The sequence below is a fragment of the Phascolarctos cinereus genome, unplaced genomic scaffold (genome assembly GCF_003287225.1).
Source record: "Phascolarctos cinereus isolate Bilbo 61053 unplaced genomic scaffold, phaCin_HiC Scaffold_3;HRSCAF=262, whole genome shotgun sequence".
NCBI classification, from domain to species: Eukaryota; Metazoa; Chordata; class Mammalia; order Diprotodontia; family Phascolarctidae; genus Phascolarctos; species Phascolarctos cinereus.
The window spans coordinates 206644764-206663899 of record NW_027555736.1 but is presented as its reverse complement, the minus strand read 5'-3'; the positions used below and the strand labels follow the sequence as shown (position 1 = coordinate 206663899).

At 43.7% G+C, this 19136-nt stretch overlaps 1 protein-coding gene across 1 annotated transcript in view; it reads right to left on the bottom strand.

Moving 5' to 3' along the window:
- The window catches only part of CCDC88C (coiled-coil and HOOK domain protein 88C), a 228463-nt gene extending 209768 nt beyond the window's left edge, over positions 1–18695 (bottom strand). Inside the window, 3 exon segments of the mRNA XM_021000217.2 lie at positions 5367–5475; positions 17380–17480; positions 18467–18695. Coding sequence (XP_020855876.1) covers positions 5367–5475; positions 17380–17480; positions 18467–18526 — 270 coding nt within the window. The 5' untranslated portion in view covers positions 18527–18695.
- Between the last annotated feature and the right edge of the window lie 441 nt (positions 18696–19136).

Genomic DNA, 19136 nt, shown 5'->3' with positions numbered 1-19136 from the left:
TATATTTATGTATTTATAATAGAATTTCATCCTCCAGTAGATTAAGGCAAAACAGAGGTTATGCGGCAGCCCATTTGGCACACAGCTGTTGAGTCATTTTCTAGTCTGACTCTCTGACCTCATCTGGAGTTTTCTTGGCAAGGATACTGGAGTAGTTTGCCATTTCCTTCTCCAGCTCATTTTACAGATAAGAAAACTGAGGCAAATAGGGTGAAGGGACTTGCCCAGGGTATGAGGCAAGATCTGAACTCAGGCCCAGTGGTGTGTCCACTGGGCCATCTAGCTGCTTCTTCAAGACTTCTTATTCAAGCTAGAGCCCCAATTCATTCAGAGTCGGAAGGGACACTTAGTACAACATTCAATGAATAGGAATGCCTTCCAGAGGTGGGGAACCTTCCTCCTCAAGGCTACATGTGGCCCCTAATAAACAATCCAGTCTGCACTCAAATATTCCCAATGTTAGAGAAACTCACCACCTTTTTAAGGCAACCTAAATTTTAGAGGCAGCTAGGTGGTCCAATGGATAGAGTGCTGGGTTTGGAGTCAGGAAGACCTGAGTTCAAATCCAGCCTCAGATACCCTGTACGTCCTTGGGCAAGTCAATTAACCTGTTTGCCACTGGAGAAGAAAATGGCAAACCACTCCAGTAATTTTGCCAAGAAAACCCCATAGACAGAGGTCCACTGCGTCACAGAGTCAGATACCCTTGAACAACAATTCCAATTTTAGAGAATTCTAAACATTAGGAAGCTTTTTTCTTTTACCAAGCTGAACTCTTAACTCTGTCATTTCCACCCACTGCTCCCAGGGCCCCTAGAGTATATAGAGTGCCAGACCTGGAGTCAAGACAACCTCAGTTCAAAACCTGCCTCAACCAACTGACCTTGGGTAAGTTATTTAACTGATCTCTGCCTCAGTTTCCTCATGTGAAAAATGAAGATAAGACCACCTATCTCACAAAGCTGTTGTAAGGAACAAATGAAGTAGCAGATATAAAGGGCTTAACTCTTGAAACCTTACAGAAATGCTGTTATTTAGATAAACAGTGTTTACTGTATACAAATACTGTTTTTTTTAATTACCTTTTGGATCAAAGTAGAACAAGTCTGGGGCCTCTTCCACACAATATTTCTTCAAATATTTATGCACAATTATCACGTTCCTCTGAGTTTCTTTTTCTCCAAGAGAAACACTATCCATCCTTCAAACGATCCTCATATAAACTACTGTCTAATCCTATTCCTATAATAAGATTTGTCCTCCTCTGATGAAGAAGCACCAGCTTGACAATGACCTTCCTAAAATGTGGTTTTCCTAACCCAAACACAACACGGAAGATGGAGGAGTGACCAGGGCGGAGGACAAGATTATCACCTTCTCCATTCGGAGGCAGCTGGTGGCACAGAGTACCAGCCTAGAGACAGGACGACCCGAGTTCTAATCCAGCCTCAGGCACTTTCTAGGTTACGTGATCCTGAGAAAGTTGCTTCACCCTCTGTTTGCACCAGCTCTGTCCCCTGTCAAAAGGGGATAATAACAAGCCTCACCTCACAAGGTGGTCAAACGAGTACCTGGCACACAGTAGCTGCTATATTATTGGTCAGCTGTTTTCAGTCTTGTCTGACTCTTTGTAAACCCATTTGGGATTTTCTTGGCAAAGATGCTGGACTGGTTCACCATTTCCTTTTCCAGCTCATTTCACATTTCAAGAAACTGAGGCAAACAGGGTGAAGTGACTTCCCCACGCAGCTGGTGTCTGAGGCTAGATCTGAACTCCATTCAGTCATCAATGCATGCTAATATCAGAAGGATTCTAAGGCAGGGAGGGCTCTGTGGTCAAAAGCGACCTCTTGCTCTGAATTAGTCTGAATCCTCTCAGACTTCAGTCTTCAGCATCCTGACCTAAGCATTAAAAGCCCATGAAAACTTAATATCCTCCTTGGCAAGTTTTCACTGAGGTCAAAGGAGGGCTTCCTTGGAAAACACACAAGTCCATGCTCTTCCAAGGGCGGCCTCTCTCCTTTCAAGCTTTTCTGGCCCCATTGTTGCTGGAGCAGAGAGGAGAGGAGGAAGTGGTCAGCCACGGGATCAGGGAGGTCATTCTAAAAACAAAAACAGGGGAGTTGATCCTCTAACCCTGACATGCTCAGACCAAGCATAAGAGAAAGTGTTCCATTCATCCATCAGGGTGTGTTTGGGAAAGGAGAGGAGAAAGGGAAATTGACCTTTGTTAGGAGAAGCAGCAGAAGGGACTTCGACTAAAGATGATACAAAACACTAGCACCCCTAGAGTCACATCTGGTCTCTGGGGACTGGGTTATGTCAGCTGAGGGCCTCTCATTTATCTGATAACTAAAATCTGCATGAGCTCACTATTAAGTAACAATGCGTTCCTCTTAATTCTCTTTTATTTCTAAATTGGTCACTACATGAATGGATCCTTTTAAAAACAGAAGCAGATCAGGTTTTTTTTTACTGTACGTTCTGGCATTGTCCCTTTATGACAATAACCAGTCAAAAAGCGTACATATTCTATACAGAGCCTTGTGTAAGGTACACGCAGAACTCATTTAAGTTCAGGGGCTACCATGTACTCGTTAGCCCTGAGAACTGTAGCATCTTGGAGCTAGAAAGAACTTTGACCTTAGGGATCAATGAATCAGTCCAACCCTTTCTTTTTAAAGATAAGAAAACTGAGGTCAAGAGGGAGTTTAAAGGGGGAAATTAAGTGGCACAGTGGACAGAGCAGCAGCCCTGGAGTGAGGAGGACCTGAGTGCAAATTCGGTCTCAAGGCACTTAATAGCTGTGCGAACCTGGGCAAGTCACTTAACCCAGTTGGCCACAAAAAAAGCAAAACAACAACAAAAGAAGGAGTTTCAGATACCCACACAACTTGACATAACCTCAAGAGTGAAGTCATCTAACCCAACCTACTACTCAGTGCAGGAATTACCTTTACAACATTCCTAAATGAGTCTATTTAGTTTCTGCTTGAATACTTCCAGTGAAGGGGAGCTCACTACTTTAATAAGCCAGTCTTTTGCTAATTATAAACAGCAACCTGTTTATACTGAACAAAGGGCAAAAGACAAAATGCACTTAAAAGTTACATGACCTTCCCTTAGAAGAAAATCTTGGCAAATAGTGCTTTCCTCACAAGAGTTCTATAAGAAAGGTAAAGTAGGTATGTTATTATTCCCATTTTACAGAAGAGGAAGGTAAAGTCCCAGGTCATATGGCTAGTCAATGGCAAAGCTAGGGCTCAAACCAGGTCTCCTGACCCCTCGTTTAGCACTCTCTACCTTGCTCTACCAACTCAGCCATGAGGGTAAATAACTCTCATAGGGCCACAGGCCCTACACAGAGTGTGGCCCACTGGATTTACAGGAAATTTTAAGACAATCTATCAGTCCAGTAACATTTTCTATACAAAGCCAACAAAACCATCATGACAATAGCAAGTTAGGAACCACACTGAGATTAGCATCAGGGGACTTCTGTGAAATGGTTTAATACCACACCGCCTACCTCACATGCCCTTTGGACATGCCACTAGAAACCTCCCTCCAAGATGACATAAATCAATGCTACTTGTATACAATTTTTCCAACCAGTCACGTCAACATCCCCGCATCCAATTTACATTTCTCCATCTAATCACACAAAGTAGGAGAAGCTTTGGTACCGAACAGTATTGTCAAGAGGGTGAAGGGGGAGGGCACAAGTATTCCTTAATCACCTACTATGTGTCAGGCACTAACATGCTAAGCGCTTTACAAATGTTATTTGTAAATAATATCTCAGGGGGCATTTGGAACTGAAAAACCTGGAGCCCAATTCTGGTTATGTGACCAGGGGCAAGGAATTTGATTTCTCATCCATAAAATAAAGAGGTTGGTAGATGACCACAGAGGATCCTTCCCTCTCTAGACCCTATGATCCGGTACCTGAAGTGCCTTACAAAAGTCAGACATGATATGCCAAGAAATCCCAGTCAAAAAAGGAAGTGAGATGGATTTCAGCACCATGGCTATCCCAGCTAATACAACTTACATATAGTTATCACCCTAACTCAGGCTCGTTCACGACCTGGAGTAGTTCTGACCCTACTGACCGACCTTTCTTTGCCTTTCCAAGTAAGGCAAACAGCTCTTCTAATGAGCAGAAGGCTCACCTTAACTACTCCTTTAGTTTTGCAGATGTCTGTAATTAAAGTTATACCACTTGTTCTAAGCTGAAAGGGGCCTCCCAGAGAGAACAAAGCAGGGAAGGGGGGGATGGGGAGAGGGGGCATCCTAACAGCAGAATCCATCCTGAGTCCAGTGATCCACTTCCTTCCCCAAAAACTTTTTAACCCATCAGTGAGTGAGCTGGGCTCCAAGAATTCATACACACAGGAAAACCCATAAAACTACTCCACAGCATCCTTGCACTAGTCCCTATCAGTTGTTAAAAGGTCCTATCAAAAACAATACAATGATCCCTCAAAAGTCACAGACATTTTTTCTACTTTTGTCCCCCATCATTCAGCAGAGGTAAGGGATTCAAGTACCTGTAAATACCTGCTTGTATCAAGAGGAACAGGGGCCCAACATGCGGTTGAACTACAAAGGAATAAACAGCATTAAATACGCTAACAGGGACACAAGCTGAGAATCCACCACTGTTATAGCTATGGCACAGGCAGAAAAATATAACTGCCCTTGCCCTCAGGGAGCTTACATTTGAACCAGGAAGACACCAACAATTATACCAGGGTTGTAACCAATGGAATTACGGTTGCAGGCCATGACCCGAGCAGAGAAAATCGGAGAATTTCTGAAATGTATACAAAGACCTGATGATGTCCAGGGCTCAGGACTGAGGCTCCAGGCTGAGACAAGAAGCTAAAAACTGGTGGAAAGGGGTACACAGACACACAATCTTGTGGTAAACTTGGAGAAACTGAGGCACACTCGTTTAATTCTCATTTTAGAACCCAGGACGTGGCAGTCCATCACCAACCACAACAGCTGACTGGGAAAACACCGAAAAGCCACATGAGAGAAAACCAACCTGTTATCCAGGTTTTAGCTAAAAAGCATCAAGATTAAAGGGAATTGGCACTGAGAAAACATAAGCTCTTACATTGCTGTCTCTGTATTCCCCTAGAGCCTAGCACGTAATAAAAGTTTAATCCACAGTTGCTGATTAATTGATCATTCTTAAAAGGTTTATAACCAGCACCTGATGACAGAAACGCAGGCTCAGAGAACTCTGAAAGGCACGTAAAGGCACGTCATTTCCTGTCTCTCTCCTCTGGCCACCATGAACTATGTCACGAAACAGAGGAGACAGAACCTCGAGGGGAGAGGAAAGCAGATACCTGGTAGTAGGTTTTAATGCTCCTAACCAGGATGGTGAGGTTTTGTATCCGAAGGTTCACGTCATTGTTGACATGTTTGTTGATCCGCTGGTTTGTTGGCCTGGGGTCTCTACAGAAAAAAGAAGAAGAAATGAAATATTTCTTGAAAAGCACCAAAAGTCAAACACTTTTCAAAATATGGTAGTTGCTGGACCTGTGAGTCGGGAAGATGTTGAGTTCAAATGTGACCCCAGACATTTACTGGCTGTGTGACCCTGGTCAAGTCACTTAATCTCTGCTTAACTCAGTTTCTTCATCTGTAAAATGGGGATAATAACAAGCACCCCACCCCCAGGGTTGTTGTGAGGATCAAATGAGATAATAATTGTAAAGTACTTAGTACAGTTCCTGGCACAGAGTAAACACTATATAAAGGTTAGCTATTATTATTACTTTAACGAGAACATTTACCAAAGACCCCTGGTGCAGTCAGCCATATGGTAGGAGAGACTGAGGAAGAGTCACAGTTTAGATAAGACACGATCTCTACCCTCCAGGTGCATATATTCTAGCAGGAGGGGCAGCTAGGTGGCACAGCTGACAAAGCACTGGGCCTGGAGTCAGGAAGACCCAAGTTCAAATCCAGCCTCAGACACTTACAAGCTGTGTGACCTGTAGTAAGTCACTTCAGCTCTGCTTGCCTCAGTTTCCTCATCTGTAAAATGATGATGATGATAATAATAGCACCTACCCTGAAGGGCTGTTGTGAGGAAATTCTCTACACTTATTATGAACTATATGAAAGTGCCTCTTTCAATTTGTCCCCCAACTAACTCCTTTAAACTTCAGTTACTACTCCCCCAATTCTGAAATTACTTTGTATTTGTTATGTATAGATTCACTTATCAATGCACAGTTTTCCCCAACTAGAATGTAAGCTATCAGAGGGGAGAGAAATGTTTCCATTTCCCCTCATTAGCCCCCAAAACCATATAGTAGGCCCCTACTAAAACATCTGTTTAATTCAGTCAGCAAATGATGGGGTTTTACTACATGTACTCAAACGTCCCCTCTCTTCCAGTTCTAAAATCCTATGAAATCCTGGCAAGCGAATTTTTTGAGGGAGTCAGGGCTCAGGATTTCATCAATGTAAGAATTCCCCATTGAAAGGAAATTCCTTCTCCCAAATCTTCTACAACTCAGAATCTTCAAGAGTTGCTTAGACACCGAGAGGTCCAAAGAATAGATTTAGAGCTGGAAAGAACTTGAGAGGTCATCAAATCCAACCCCACCATTTTACAGATGAGGAAACTGAGGCCCAGAGCAGGGAAGTGCCTTATCCAGTAGCTCATATTTACAGAGCACTTTTAAAGTTTGCAAAGCACTTTACGTATTAACTCATTTGATCCTCCTAACAACCCAGTGAGGCATTCTTATCTCATTTCACAGATGAGGAAACTGAGGTCTAGAGGTTGAATGACTAGTCTAGGGTCACACAGGTAGCACATAAGGCAAGCACATAAGATAGTAAGCTAAGGTAAAATTTGAACTCAGGTCTTCCTGAGTCCCAGGCCCATGCTCTATTCATTTCTTTACCTAGCTGCCCATTCCAGGGTCACCCAGTTGGTGAATGTCTGATAATATAATAATATAAATAAACTATGTATATAATATAATATACAAATAATATAAATAAATTAAAATAAATAATATCTATCATTCATAAAGCTTTGCAAAGCACTTTACATTCTTCCTGACTCCAAGTCCAACATTCTACCCATTAAGTGACTTATCAAATATGTTTTACGTGATTGAACATGTATAACCTCTATCAAACTGCTTCCTGTCTCAGGGAGGAGGGAGTAAGGTTGGGTTTAATGGTACCCATCTTGGGAGGGGAGAAAAAAGTAATTTATATTATAATTTTGTTGTATATTTGAATGGAATAGCAAGTCGGGTATAACAGATTTGCAGTTTCATGTACAATCATTTTTTATTGTACTATGTTATAGAAATTATTGTTTTATTCCATAAATTAAAAATATTTTTTTAAAAATGAATGTTAGAAAGTGTCCTTACATATAACTTGGGGAAAAAAAATATTATTTTTTTAAAATTAAGTGACCTATCCATGGTCATACAGCTAGCATGAATTGGACCCAGATCATCCTGAGGCCAGGTCAGCCTGCCATAACTCTGGGCTTCCTCATCTGTAAAATGGGGGCACTGGAACTGATGGCCGCTAAGGTTCCTCCCAGCTCCGAATCCTAGGATACAAGCTATGTCATGAATAAAGGGGATTAAATGCCTAACAATCCTAAATGTATGAAACCTTAATGAGGATACAAAAAATTGTAAAAAAAAAATTCCTGCTCTCAGGAAGCTCACAGTCTAATGAGAGATAAGAGACAACATTTGAATAACTACATATAAAGGAGATAGTTACTGACTAAAGCAGAGATCATCTTAGAAGGCACTAAGATTAGAGAATATTGGAAAGGTCTTCTTACTTTAGCAGAGACTCCATGGGCATCTTTCCACTGACCTGGGAAGGGATTGGCGTGGTCTGACTCTGGGGAGTTATCGTCTCTGCCCAGAAAATCTAAAAAGCCCATTGGCAACAATACACAGAACATAAAACATCCCACGACAAAATGACACAGGGAAGGATGCCAATAATGCCTGTGGGTCTTGTCATTTCTTTTCCAACCTCACACAAGTGTCAGCCCTCATGGAGACGAAACCAAAGGAAAGACTGACTTCACTGGACTTATCTGCGTACGCGGCTTTCATCCCATTTCTTTATAAGCACGTCACACGCACCAAAATCGTCCTGTTTACAGAGCAGAGACTTGGTAAAACTGAAAGAGATTCTACTTTTCGCCACATCTGCCAGAGGCTGCTTTTCAAAACAATAGCAATTCATGTTCCTGAAGCACAAAGGAGTTTCCTAATATCCACCGGGAAGAAGGAGGCAGTACAAATGCAGAGGAAGCTGTACAAAAGATCCAGCATCTTAGGATTTTAGCTAGAAAGGACCCCACAACTTAACTTGTTCTTTTTTATACAGGAGGAGGCTGAGGTAATATTACTTGAACAAGGGCACATAAGTGACAGCCCTGAGATTCCAACTCAGCTCTGCTGATTCTAAATCATGGATCTTTTTCCATTGCTCCACAATGACTTACTCAAAAATCCTTCTGCAGGCAACTCTCAGAGATCAGGCCTGAAATCCTTGGGTCCTGACTTAAGTAGATAGAGTAAGTACTCTTACTATAGAGAAAAGGTTGTTATTATTTATAATATTGCCTATCATTTATAGAATGCTTTAAGGTTGGCAAACCATTTTCTATGCCAATTCATTTGATCTTCACAACAAGGCAGGTGCTTTGGTTTTGACCATTTTACATACCTTATTTCATTCGGTGGTGATTAGATTGTGAGCTCCTAGGGGGTAAGGGACAGCTAGGTGGCTAAGTGGATAGGGTTCTGTGTCTGCAGTCAGGAAGATTTACCTTCCTGAGTTTAAATCTGGCCTCAGACACTTACTAGCTGTGTGACCCTGGGCAAGTCACTTAACTCTGTTTGCTTCAGTTTCCTCATTTGTAAAATGAGCTGGAGAAGAAAATGGCAAACCACTCTAGTATCTTTGCCAAGAAAACCCCAAATGGGGTCACAAAAAGTCTAATACAAATGAACAATAACAACAACAAAGAGGGGAGAGAGGAGGCAGCTAGGTGGCTCTGTGGATAAGACCTGAGTTCAAATCCAGCCTCAGACACTTAATAGCTGTGTGACCGTGGGCAAGTCACTTAAATCTCTGTTTGCCTTAATCAACTGGAGAAGAAAAAATGGCACACTACTCCAATATCTTTGCCAAGAAAACTCCATGGACAGTGCTGGCATGCAATGGTCCACGGATCATAAAGACTAGGACACAACAGGACAACAAAGAGGGTACAGACTGTCTTTTACCTCTTTTTATATCCCCAGTGCTTAGCACAAAAGGCAGGATTTGAACTCAGGTCCTCTGGATGCCAAATCCAGTGCTCTGTCCACTACGTCATGATTGTTAAGAACTAAGACTTCTTGGAGAGCAGAAGAAGGCCTGTCAGTGAAGGCCCTTCTCAGCGAAATGTTCCCCAAGGGCAGCTAGGTGGCTCAGCGCATTGAGAGCTGGGCCTGGAGTCAGGAAGACCTGAGTTCAAATGTGGTCTCAGACATTTACTAACTGTATGACAGTCATTTCACCTCTGCCTCAGTTTCCTCAACTGTAACATGGGGATACCTCCCAAGACGGTTGTGCAAATTCTTTCCACACGACACCTCGACACATGTGCCTTGCACTTCTCATCAGCTGTGAGGGTCAAATGAGATCATGGTTATAAAAGCCATGAGCCCAACGCATGGGCACATAGTAGGTGCTATATAAATGTTTACTCTCTTCCTCCCTTACCCAGGCTAAGGAAAGAACAGAACACAGAAGGGACGTGGAATTTCTGGAGTTAAAGAATTAAAGCCCATGAAAGCCCAATAAATAAGAGAACCGCCTAGGAAAGTCTAGAAGAGGAATTATTTTCAACTGCCATTAGAAATAAAATGGCTTTATGTAGCTCTGTTTAAAAGCCAAGGGAAAAAAAGGTATTTATTGAACACTAAACTAAACATGCTTCACACTTTGTTAGGTTAAATTTTTAAAAACCCACTAAATAACAACCACCAGTGGGTGTGCATACACACCCCCTGCCATGAATTTTATACATTCACTATATTGAAATACAGGAATCTTAGGGTAGGCTAAGGTTACCCAGTTCAGTAGCCATGTAATGTTACTGTTCCTCAATAGAACCTGGCCAATATTTACATTTTACATGTTTATTTTGGATCTCCTGAGTACCAAGAAACTGAAGATGAACATAATTCTCTAGAAATGAGCTCACAGGGATGGGACAATTTCAGACTATAAAGCCTATAAGGTGCCTAAAAACCTCGGAGGGTTTTTTTTAATGCTTTACATTACAGCTACAACACCCGGCATTTATTTATTTATTTTTTTTAACATGAGCCTTAAGGAGCCAAACAGAGACACTTCAGTGTAGTAATTAAAGGACTCAGCCTTCAAATGAGGCTCCCTCCCCAGCTCTAACCTAAGGTTATCAGCGAGGTGACCGTATCAATCAACCCTCTCGATGTCCCTGGCAACTAAGATGATAAATCATTATAGATAAGCTGTTCATCTGTATTGTTGGAGGGAGTTTCCACAGCAGAAGTTTCCTGTATTAATAAAATCCCAAGTCCCAGCCCAAAAAAAAAGTGGGGGGGAGGGAGATAGTATATCTGCAGAAATAAATATGCAGAAAAATGCTGAGAAACAACCCAAATCATCACTAGGTCTCAGCACCTGGAATTTTGAGAGAAAACAAAAAAGAAGGTAAGTGGGGCTTTAGCTGTTTTCATTTTTTTCCATTTAGCAACCAGTTTACAAATGTCACTTGAGTAGCTTCTGACAAATACAGGAAGAAAATTACAAGCAGAAAGTAAAAGAATCATCATGCATTTCTGCAAATTGCATACAGCCAGCGAGCAAAGGCACTAACTCATACAGCCCGGGACCCGGAAGCCAGGTTTTCAGTCAGCGTGGGTAAGGGATGCCCCCAATCATCCTGCTTTCCTTCCCGGTCAATTCTGGGAAGCACCTCCCTAACTGAGAACATTGCCACAAAAGAACCCTGACACTTACTGGTTAGGATCATTACCCTGTCATTAGGGCTCCACTTGCTTATGAGGGAGCCAGGGTAAATTAAGATTATTTAGGAAAAGAAAATTCTCTCAATTGATTCTTGGCCTCTTTTTGCAATAGATGTCTGCCATACCCATACTACAATCCCTGGGAGAGGAAAACTGATTCTAATTCAAAAGACTCAGCTTTTAGTGCAAGTCTTGGCCACTAGCTGTGGGACTGTGGGTAAGCCACCCACACCCACCCACACACTCACTCTCTGTCTCTCTCTCTCTCCTGGGCTCAAATTGCAGCCAGTGTGGACACTTACTACCCCTGTGACCTTGACCCAGCCTCTCTGAGCTTCAATTTCCTATTTTATAAGGGGATATTAGATGGATTTCCAAGGTCCCTTCAAGTTCTAAAATCTATAGTTCTACGATCCTCTTTAGGGCTCTGGTTTTTTCCTTTCATTCCTTCCAAAACCAATTATTAGACACCTACAATGCACAGAGCAGTAGGAGAAATACAAAAGATAGACAAGCCACAGTTCATTCCATCTGTAAAAATGAGTGGGAGGAAATTAAACTGTTTCCTTCTGAGCTCCATTTTCACTTCACCAGCAACTGGTGATGCTTTTCTTCATCTTCAAATTACAGAAAAAAAAAACAAGGTTATCAGAAAAAAACCCCAATGCTCCCTGGATTCCATAATTAATGATAATGACTGTCATCATCTTTTATAATCTCCAGCCCCTTTAGAAGAACATAAAAGTCTTTTATTAGTATTTGATTAATCCTAACTAAACCCCATCTTTATTTAGAGAAAGGTACAGAAAGGAGAAAACCTGGCACCCTGAGGTCAGATGACTTGTCCAGACTCACAAAGCTGTTAGCACTACAGGCCATAACAAGGGTGGTCTCCTAACACCCTCTTTTTTTCTGTCTTCCACAAGGAACCAACAACTATTCTTTTAATGAAACTTTTTTTTATTTTTATTTTTTAGGCAGTTGAGGTTAAGTGACTTGCCCAGGGTCACATAGCTAGTAAGTGTCAAGCGTTTTGTCTGAAGCCGGATTTGAACTCAGGTCCTCCTGACTTCAGGGCCGGTGCTCTATTCCACTGCCCCAACCAACAGCCATTCTTAAGACATGTCCAAATGCCAGGAGGCCGAGAACTCAACATTCCCCTCAATGCATCTGGTTACAAAATGAAAAAAAGAGACCCTTCCCAAGGGCTCCTGAGAAAACATGACAATTTAACTTCTAACAAACCTTGACCACCAACTTGAGGGACAGCTGATAACTTCCTGAGTTTTATAACTAGTTTTGAGTCCACAAGAAAGTCACAGTAGGCCAGGGCTATAAGAGGACTCTCACGGAAGTCTACAAGGAAGGAGCTGAGAGCCAGAAATGCCTGCATTCTAATTCTGGCTGGAGTGCCAACCCTTTACCTCTTCCAGGAGCCAAGCGGTCAGTCTTTTTTTGTCAGTCTTTTTTTGTCTCCGTTTCTATGACTTAAAAAAAACCACGACCCTTCAAAGGGCAGAAACATGAAGTCTAAAAGGATGCAACTGCTTAGAAAAGAAGTTAAATCTCAATACAGTCCCAACCTGAAGTTTCCTCTGTATTTCTGGATTCATTTTCAACACAACACACTTTTTAACAGCCAGTAATATGTCTGTTCCTGATGATCCCACAGAAACCACAGCAACACCTGGCGTGGGGGAAGAGTTTGAAGAAAGCAAACAATCTGAACTCTGCAGCAGGTCCCGGGGGGCTGGGGAAAGGAAGCTGGGACGGGCTTCTCTGCCCAAGTCCACTGGAAAAAAATCTTATCTTGTCTAGAAGATACAACACTGAAGCAAGGAAATGCAGATCAAAGAAACACCCAAATACTTATCTGCATGTACTCAGGACCACTGGTGGAAAAGGTGAAAGATACTTTAAAGATCACTCCCTCACTTTCTAAAAGATGAAACTGAATCCCAGAAACAGGACATAAATTTTCCAAGGTCATGCAGAGACCAGAGGTCTGTGAACTTGGTTTTTAAAATGTTTTGCTAATTGTGTTTCAATATAACTGTTTTCCTCTGTAATCCTACTTATTTTATTTTATGCATCTAAAAAGTGCTTCTGAGAAGGGGTCTACAGGCTTCACCTACCTACCAAAGAGGTCTCTGACACACACAAAGTTAAGAACTCAAGATTTTTCCAAAGTGTCAGGTAAGACTGATTTTTCCCAAAAGAGAGTTGGACAATTTTTTTTTTGGGTGAGGTAATTGGGGTTAAGTGACTTGCCCAGAGTCACACAGCTAGTAAATATCAGGTGTCTGAGGCTGGATTTGAACTCAGGTCCTCCTGACTCCAAGGCCAGAGCTCTATCCATTGCACCACCTAGCTGCCCCTGAAGGATTTTTTTTAAAGTTCAAACTTAATAACAATAGCTAAAATTCTCACTTCTGCATCCCATCCATATACTCTGATTAATTTTAAGGACCACTTATTAGACCTTCCTAGTTTTCCCAAGCTCTGCCCTCCTATTCCTTCTCTTTTTATATCTCACTCCAAGTGGGTTAAACCACCACCAAGTCCTGCACATGAACACCAAGAGAAGAATCACATTTTTCTGTTTAAAGCCAGTATTTTATTCTCAGAAGCTCTGATGTCACTTTGTAGGCCAATGCTCAAAATGACTGGCTCCAACCACAGCTGTCTTTTGTGGAAATTAAACAACAAACAGTTAGGTAACTGTCAAGACAACCTCCATAGAGGACAGAAAAGGGGCCAAAACCAAGATGTGTTGTATAGGTAGAAATGACACAACTTTGATTCAATAAACATTTAATAAGTGCCTGCTACATGTCAGGCACTGTGCTAAGTACTGGGAACTAATATGGCTTGAGAGTGAAGAATTTAGTTTGATGCCAAAGTTGTGAGGCTGGGTGACTGGGAAGAGGGGTGCCCTAGACCATAAAAGCAAGGTTTGGAAAATGGTGGATTTGGGGGTAATGATGAATTTAGCTTTGGACCATCTGGATGTCTGACAGGACTGGGGGGAACTTAGGAGAGGAGGGGATTTCAGCATGGCAAACTGCCACAGTAGGCCTCGATTTCCTGGGTAAAAGCCGGATGGCATATGAACCCCCAGGGTCAGGCCGGATAGAAAAATGTGGGTTAGGTGAGTTTGTACTCACTCCTCCACCAATCAGGACAGCTCGATTCCATGAGAAAGTTCCAAAAGTGAGTGAATTAATTCTCCCGGGGGGGGGCATGGTCTCTGAGGTTCCATATGGGGAGAAAAGGGGGGGGCTGGGCAGATGACAAGATGCCTGGGTAAGTAAACCCTGTCTTCCTGAAGGATGACCAGATGGAACGTGAAGCATATTCTGGGGCTGCCTTAAATATATTTGTTTGTATTGTTTCCTGTGGTTGTTTTGGCCCCCACCTACCCCCCAACACCATTAAACTAAAAGCACCAAAAAAGTAGGACCTGTCTCTATCTAAACTTCCTATCTTCTCTAGCACACTGCTCTACAGACAGTAGGTTAACACATATTTACCAAACTGAATTTTTTAAAAAATCCAATCAGAACAGAGTAATTTTAGGGCAACAGCTCTTCAGCTGAAACTGAGCCACAAGTGAAAACCTGAGGAATTGACAAGCTAGCATTTTTCTGACTCTGACTCTCCTGTTCTGACCCACTCAGAAAGGCTTTTCTGATTTTACAAGCAAGCAGTAACTGTCTGACAAATGCCAATGGTCAGTGAAGAGAGCAATGTCCAGCAGCAACCCCCCCCCACCCCGGCCAGGTCTGTGTGTAAAAGCTGTGTAGATATCCCTGGTTTTCTTAATTTTACACAGCCTCCAGATTTCAGTAAAAAGAGCTTTCTGGACCAATGGAATCCAGTAACTTAACAGGCATGACAGAATGGACAAGTGCAGCCAAAATGATACATTTATCACAGAGCATTCCAGAGAGAATTCATTTTCATCTCTGCACACCAAGTAGACCTGCCAAAAGTTTCCATTTGAAACAAGGGAGTCATCTTTTTTTTAGCTTTTAATCAAACACTGGAGTTTAGTAATTTTATATAAAGAAGGCTAGTGTAGGGGCAGCTAGATGGTGCAGTGGATAGAGCACAGGCCCTTTAGTCAGGAGGACCTGAGTTCAAATTCGGACTCAGACCAAACACTTAACACGTACTAGCTGTGTGACCCTGGGCAAGTCACTTAACCCAACTGCCAAAAAAAAAAAAGAGAGAAGGTTTGTGTCCAAACTCTAAAGCCTAATAATCTGCTAAATGACCCAAACTATTCATTAGGAGAAGAAATGAATGGGCAATGTTAAGCTTTGTAACTGTAGGTTTAAAATGGCATTTTATAAATTATATCAGCCCTCTCCCAAAAAAAGAAAATTTTTTTGATTACAGGTAAAATTTTCCTTTTCTTTATCATTTGGCATAAATTAATGTTCTCCAATTACCTGATTTCCATTCTTCAGAATACAGAGCCACAGGTAAACCATAATTAGAACTGGATTTTTTCTTATACAGAGGCAGCTAGGTGACCCAATGGATAGAGAGCACTGAGTTCAAATATAGCCTCAAACACTTACTAACCTGAGTAACTCCTGAGCAAATTGCTTAACCTCTGTTTGCCTCAGTTTCTTCAACTATAGGAGTGTAACAGTACCTACAACTTGAAGGACTGTTATAAGGATCAAATGAGATAATATTTGTAAAGTGACTGGCATATTCCTTTCCCTATCCTACTCCCTTATAACCTATAAGAACAACTTCTAGTTTATTCAATGTCTTCCTTTCTCAAATAGGGAATTTGAGGTCCAGAAAAGTAAAGCGTTAAGTACCCAAAGTCATACAGCTAGCTAAGTGACAGTAAAGTTGGGACCCAAAATCCACCTCCGCCATTTCCCTAAAGCAAAGTTTTTTCCACTATTCCACATGCCTCCAACCACCATGGTATGCCCATCATTTTAAAAAAATGTTCCACTAAGATGAAAGAAAATGACTAAATTACATACCCTTTAATCCAGCAATATCACTACTAGGTCAATACTGCAAAGAGATCATTAGATTTTTGAGTTCTTTTGTGCCCCCATCAATTAGCATAGAGCCTGGCAAAGAGCAGGTACCCAAGAAATGCCTACTGACTGACTAACAGATCAAAGAAAGAGGAAAAGGACCTAAACATTAAAAAAACTGATGGAGAATGAAGTAAGCAGAACCGGAACAATTTCTACAATACTGTAAAAACAACCAACTCTGAAAGTCTTAGGAGCGCTGATCAACACGATGACCAGCCACGATTCCAGAGCACTCATGATGAAACATGTTACTCCTCTCCTGAGAGATAATGGACTCAAAGGGAAGAAGACCCAGACACTGTTTTGAACATGTCCATGTGGAAATCTGTTTTGCTTGAATATATACGTTTGTAACAGATGGTTTTGTTTTTTCCTTTCTTCTCAGTGCAGCTGGGGGAGGAGGGAGGAAATACAAAGAAATATGAAGAAAAATAATTTAATTTTTAAAAGAACATTCCAATAATCCATATTTCTTCAAACACCAGTGATTTACAGTGAAATGTAGCTGGAATGAAGAATCGTGGCAGTGAAACACCAATAAACTACAAAAAGACAGGCTGCCAATCAAACAGGGAGCCATGCTATGCATGCAAAATTCAGCAGCAGAAAACGGATGTGGTGGAGAGTACATGAGACCAAGTAAAATAACTTTTACAAAAGCCTGTTCTGCGCCACGTTCTTCAAGAGAAATAAGAGCACTACTGCATTCAAGTCTTTTGCCTTTCCTGAAAAGGGGCTTTTTGAGTCAACTTAGGAGGAAAGATGTTTTCCCAATTGCGCCTGGTATGCTACAAGCGACAAGACTACAATGAAAAAAAAAAAAGCACTCCCAACCTAGCCTGAAACTTTATCTTCACCCATAGATGCTCCAGCCCTAACACTTCCTGTAACCAGACACACACATAAAAGTTTCATGCACAAGAATAGAAAAAGGGGGCTTTCGGGGATTCATTGTGCCACAAACCATTCAAGTCAAGTATCTGTCTGAAGTCAATTGCACTCTCAACACTTCAATAAAGGCCAGTCAAATTCAACTTTCAAAAGAAGCTACAAACCCCATTCTAGGGTCTTTAAAATAACCCAACATACCCATTATTACAGGTATTATTAGATGCAGGGCCCACCTTGAAACAGGCCTGCGGGGCCTGCCTAGGTCAACAGCCCCCAGAGTCGCTCTCCCCTCCCTGTCCCTTCCAGAAGTTACTTACATTTGCAACATGATTTTATTTAAAAAGATGCCGTCCACCAAATCCATGTACATGTTCAAGTTGTCTTCGTTTTCGCTTCCAAAAGGGCCAAAAGTTTTCACCTTCGGGAAGAGAAGGCAGGGTTAATGAGGTTGAACATCTCTCCCTGGCTTGGGACCCAAGCCCAAGTTCAAATTGTACAAGCCCTTCCTAATGGATGAGGAACACACAACGGCCAGTGTACATGTGCGCGCACACACCCAAGCCACCTTGTACAAGGAGGGTGAGAAAAGAACATTTCTCCCCCACTTCTCTCTAGCTGCCTAGCAGCTTTCTCTCCAACTTCCCTAAAAATGCTTCCAGTCGGAACCATAGAAACAACCAGAAAAGGCACAGGGGTTGGGATGGACAGAGGAATATCCAAAACCCATTCCCCATCGGTGTTGATCCCTTCAGGTGAAGCCAAATGCACCGAGAATTCCGGGATGGCCAGTCTCTCCGACACAGTCTCTCCCACACAACTCCCGGGGCAGGTGAAAAGGTGATCCCCTCCCAAGGAGAAAATCTCAATTCCATAAGCAGATCATCGCTCCTGCGCCCAACTTATTACTGTAATGGTTGGAAAAGCTTAACTTCTCTTCCCGGGGGGGGATTGGAATGCGACCTCTGCCCCCTCCCCACTTTCCCCCCAATTAAACCAACCCACTGGAGTCAGCAACAACCACCTGCTGCGTCCCTTCTCCAGACCCGGGCGCACAGTTCCCGGGGGCCAGAGGAGGCCGACAGGTTGCAACTAGGCTCTCTCCAGAGCCCTAGTCAGGCCAAGGGGAGCAGGAGAGTCCCGGGGACCCCACAAGGGACAGCACTGGACAGGGAGAGGGTGGGGGCACACTTTCCAAACAAAGAGTACTGTATGCAAGCCTCTTCTGGGGAGGGGGTGTGAGAGGAAGCCAGGGGCCACCCTCCGCCGCCCCCTTTCGCTCCCATGCCAGCCCGACGGGGCGGTGGGCGGTCCACGGGAAGCATGAGACCCCGGGCAGCTTGCCATTCGCGGTGCCCCCACCCCGCATGCCCTCCAGAAGCCGTCGGCGCCCAGGACGGCACTCACCCAGGTCACCAGCGGGCTCTGCAGAAAGAGCTCCAAGAGCTCCGAAATGGTCACGTCCATGCTGCCGCCGCGGCCGGCCAGCGGCTCCCCGGCTGCGCGTCCCCCCGGCCGCCCGGGCACAAAAGCCGAGCGGCGGCTACGCGGCGCTGCGCGGGGCTGCGGCTCGCGCCCGGGAGACAAAGGCGGGGCGCGAGCCCATGTTCCGCGTCCCCCGCGCCCGAGGAAGGGGGGTGGGGAGGAACGAGCCCAGGGGAGGTGGAGGGAAGAGCCCGGGGAGGGTGGGAGGGACCCGGGACTCTCTCTGGTGAGGAACAATGAGAATGCGGCCCCGCCCCCTCGGGTCCCCGGGGCAGCCCCCTCCCGCTGCCTCCGCTGCGCTGCGCCGCAGCTGCCCCCGGGCGGAAAGCGCTGGGGCGCTCCCTGCGCGCGGGACGGAGGCTGAGCGTGGGGCGAGGGAGGGAGGGGCTGTGCGCGAGGGAAGGATGGGGTGGTCGCAGCACGTTAGACCAGGGCTGAGCGTGGAGGGAGGACAGCGCTGGCATCTGCACTTTGGCCCAGGGCTGAGAGTGGGGGGGAAGGAAGGGGGGGAGGGGGCAGTCGCCTCAGCGCGCTGGACTCAAGCTGGAGGAGGTGACCACTGCCCGCGGAGGCCGCCCAGTTCCCTGCCCTG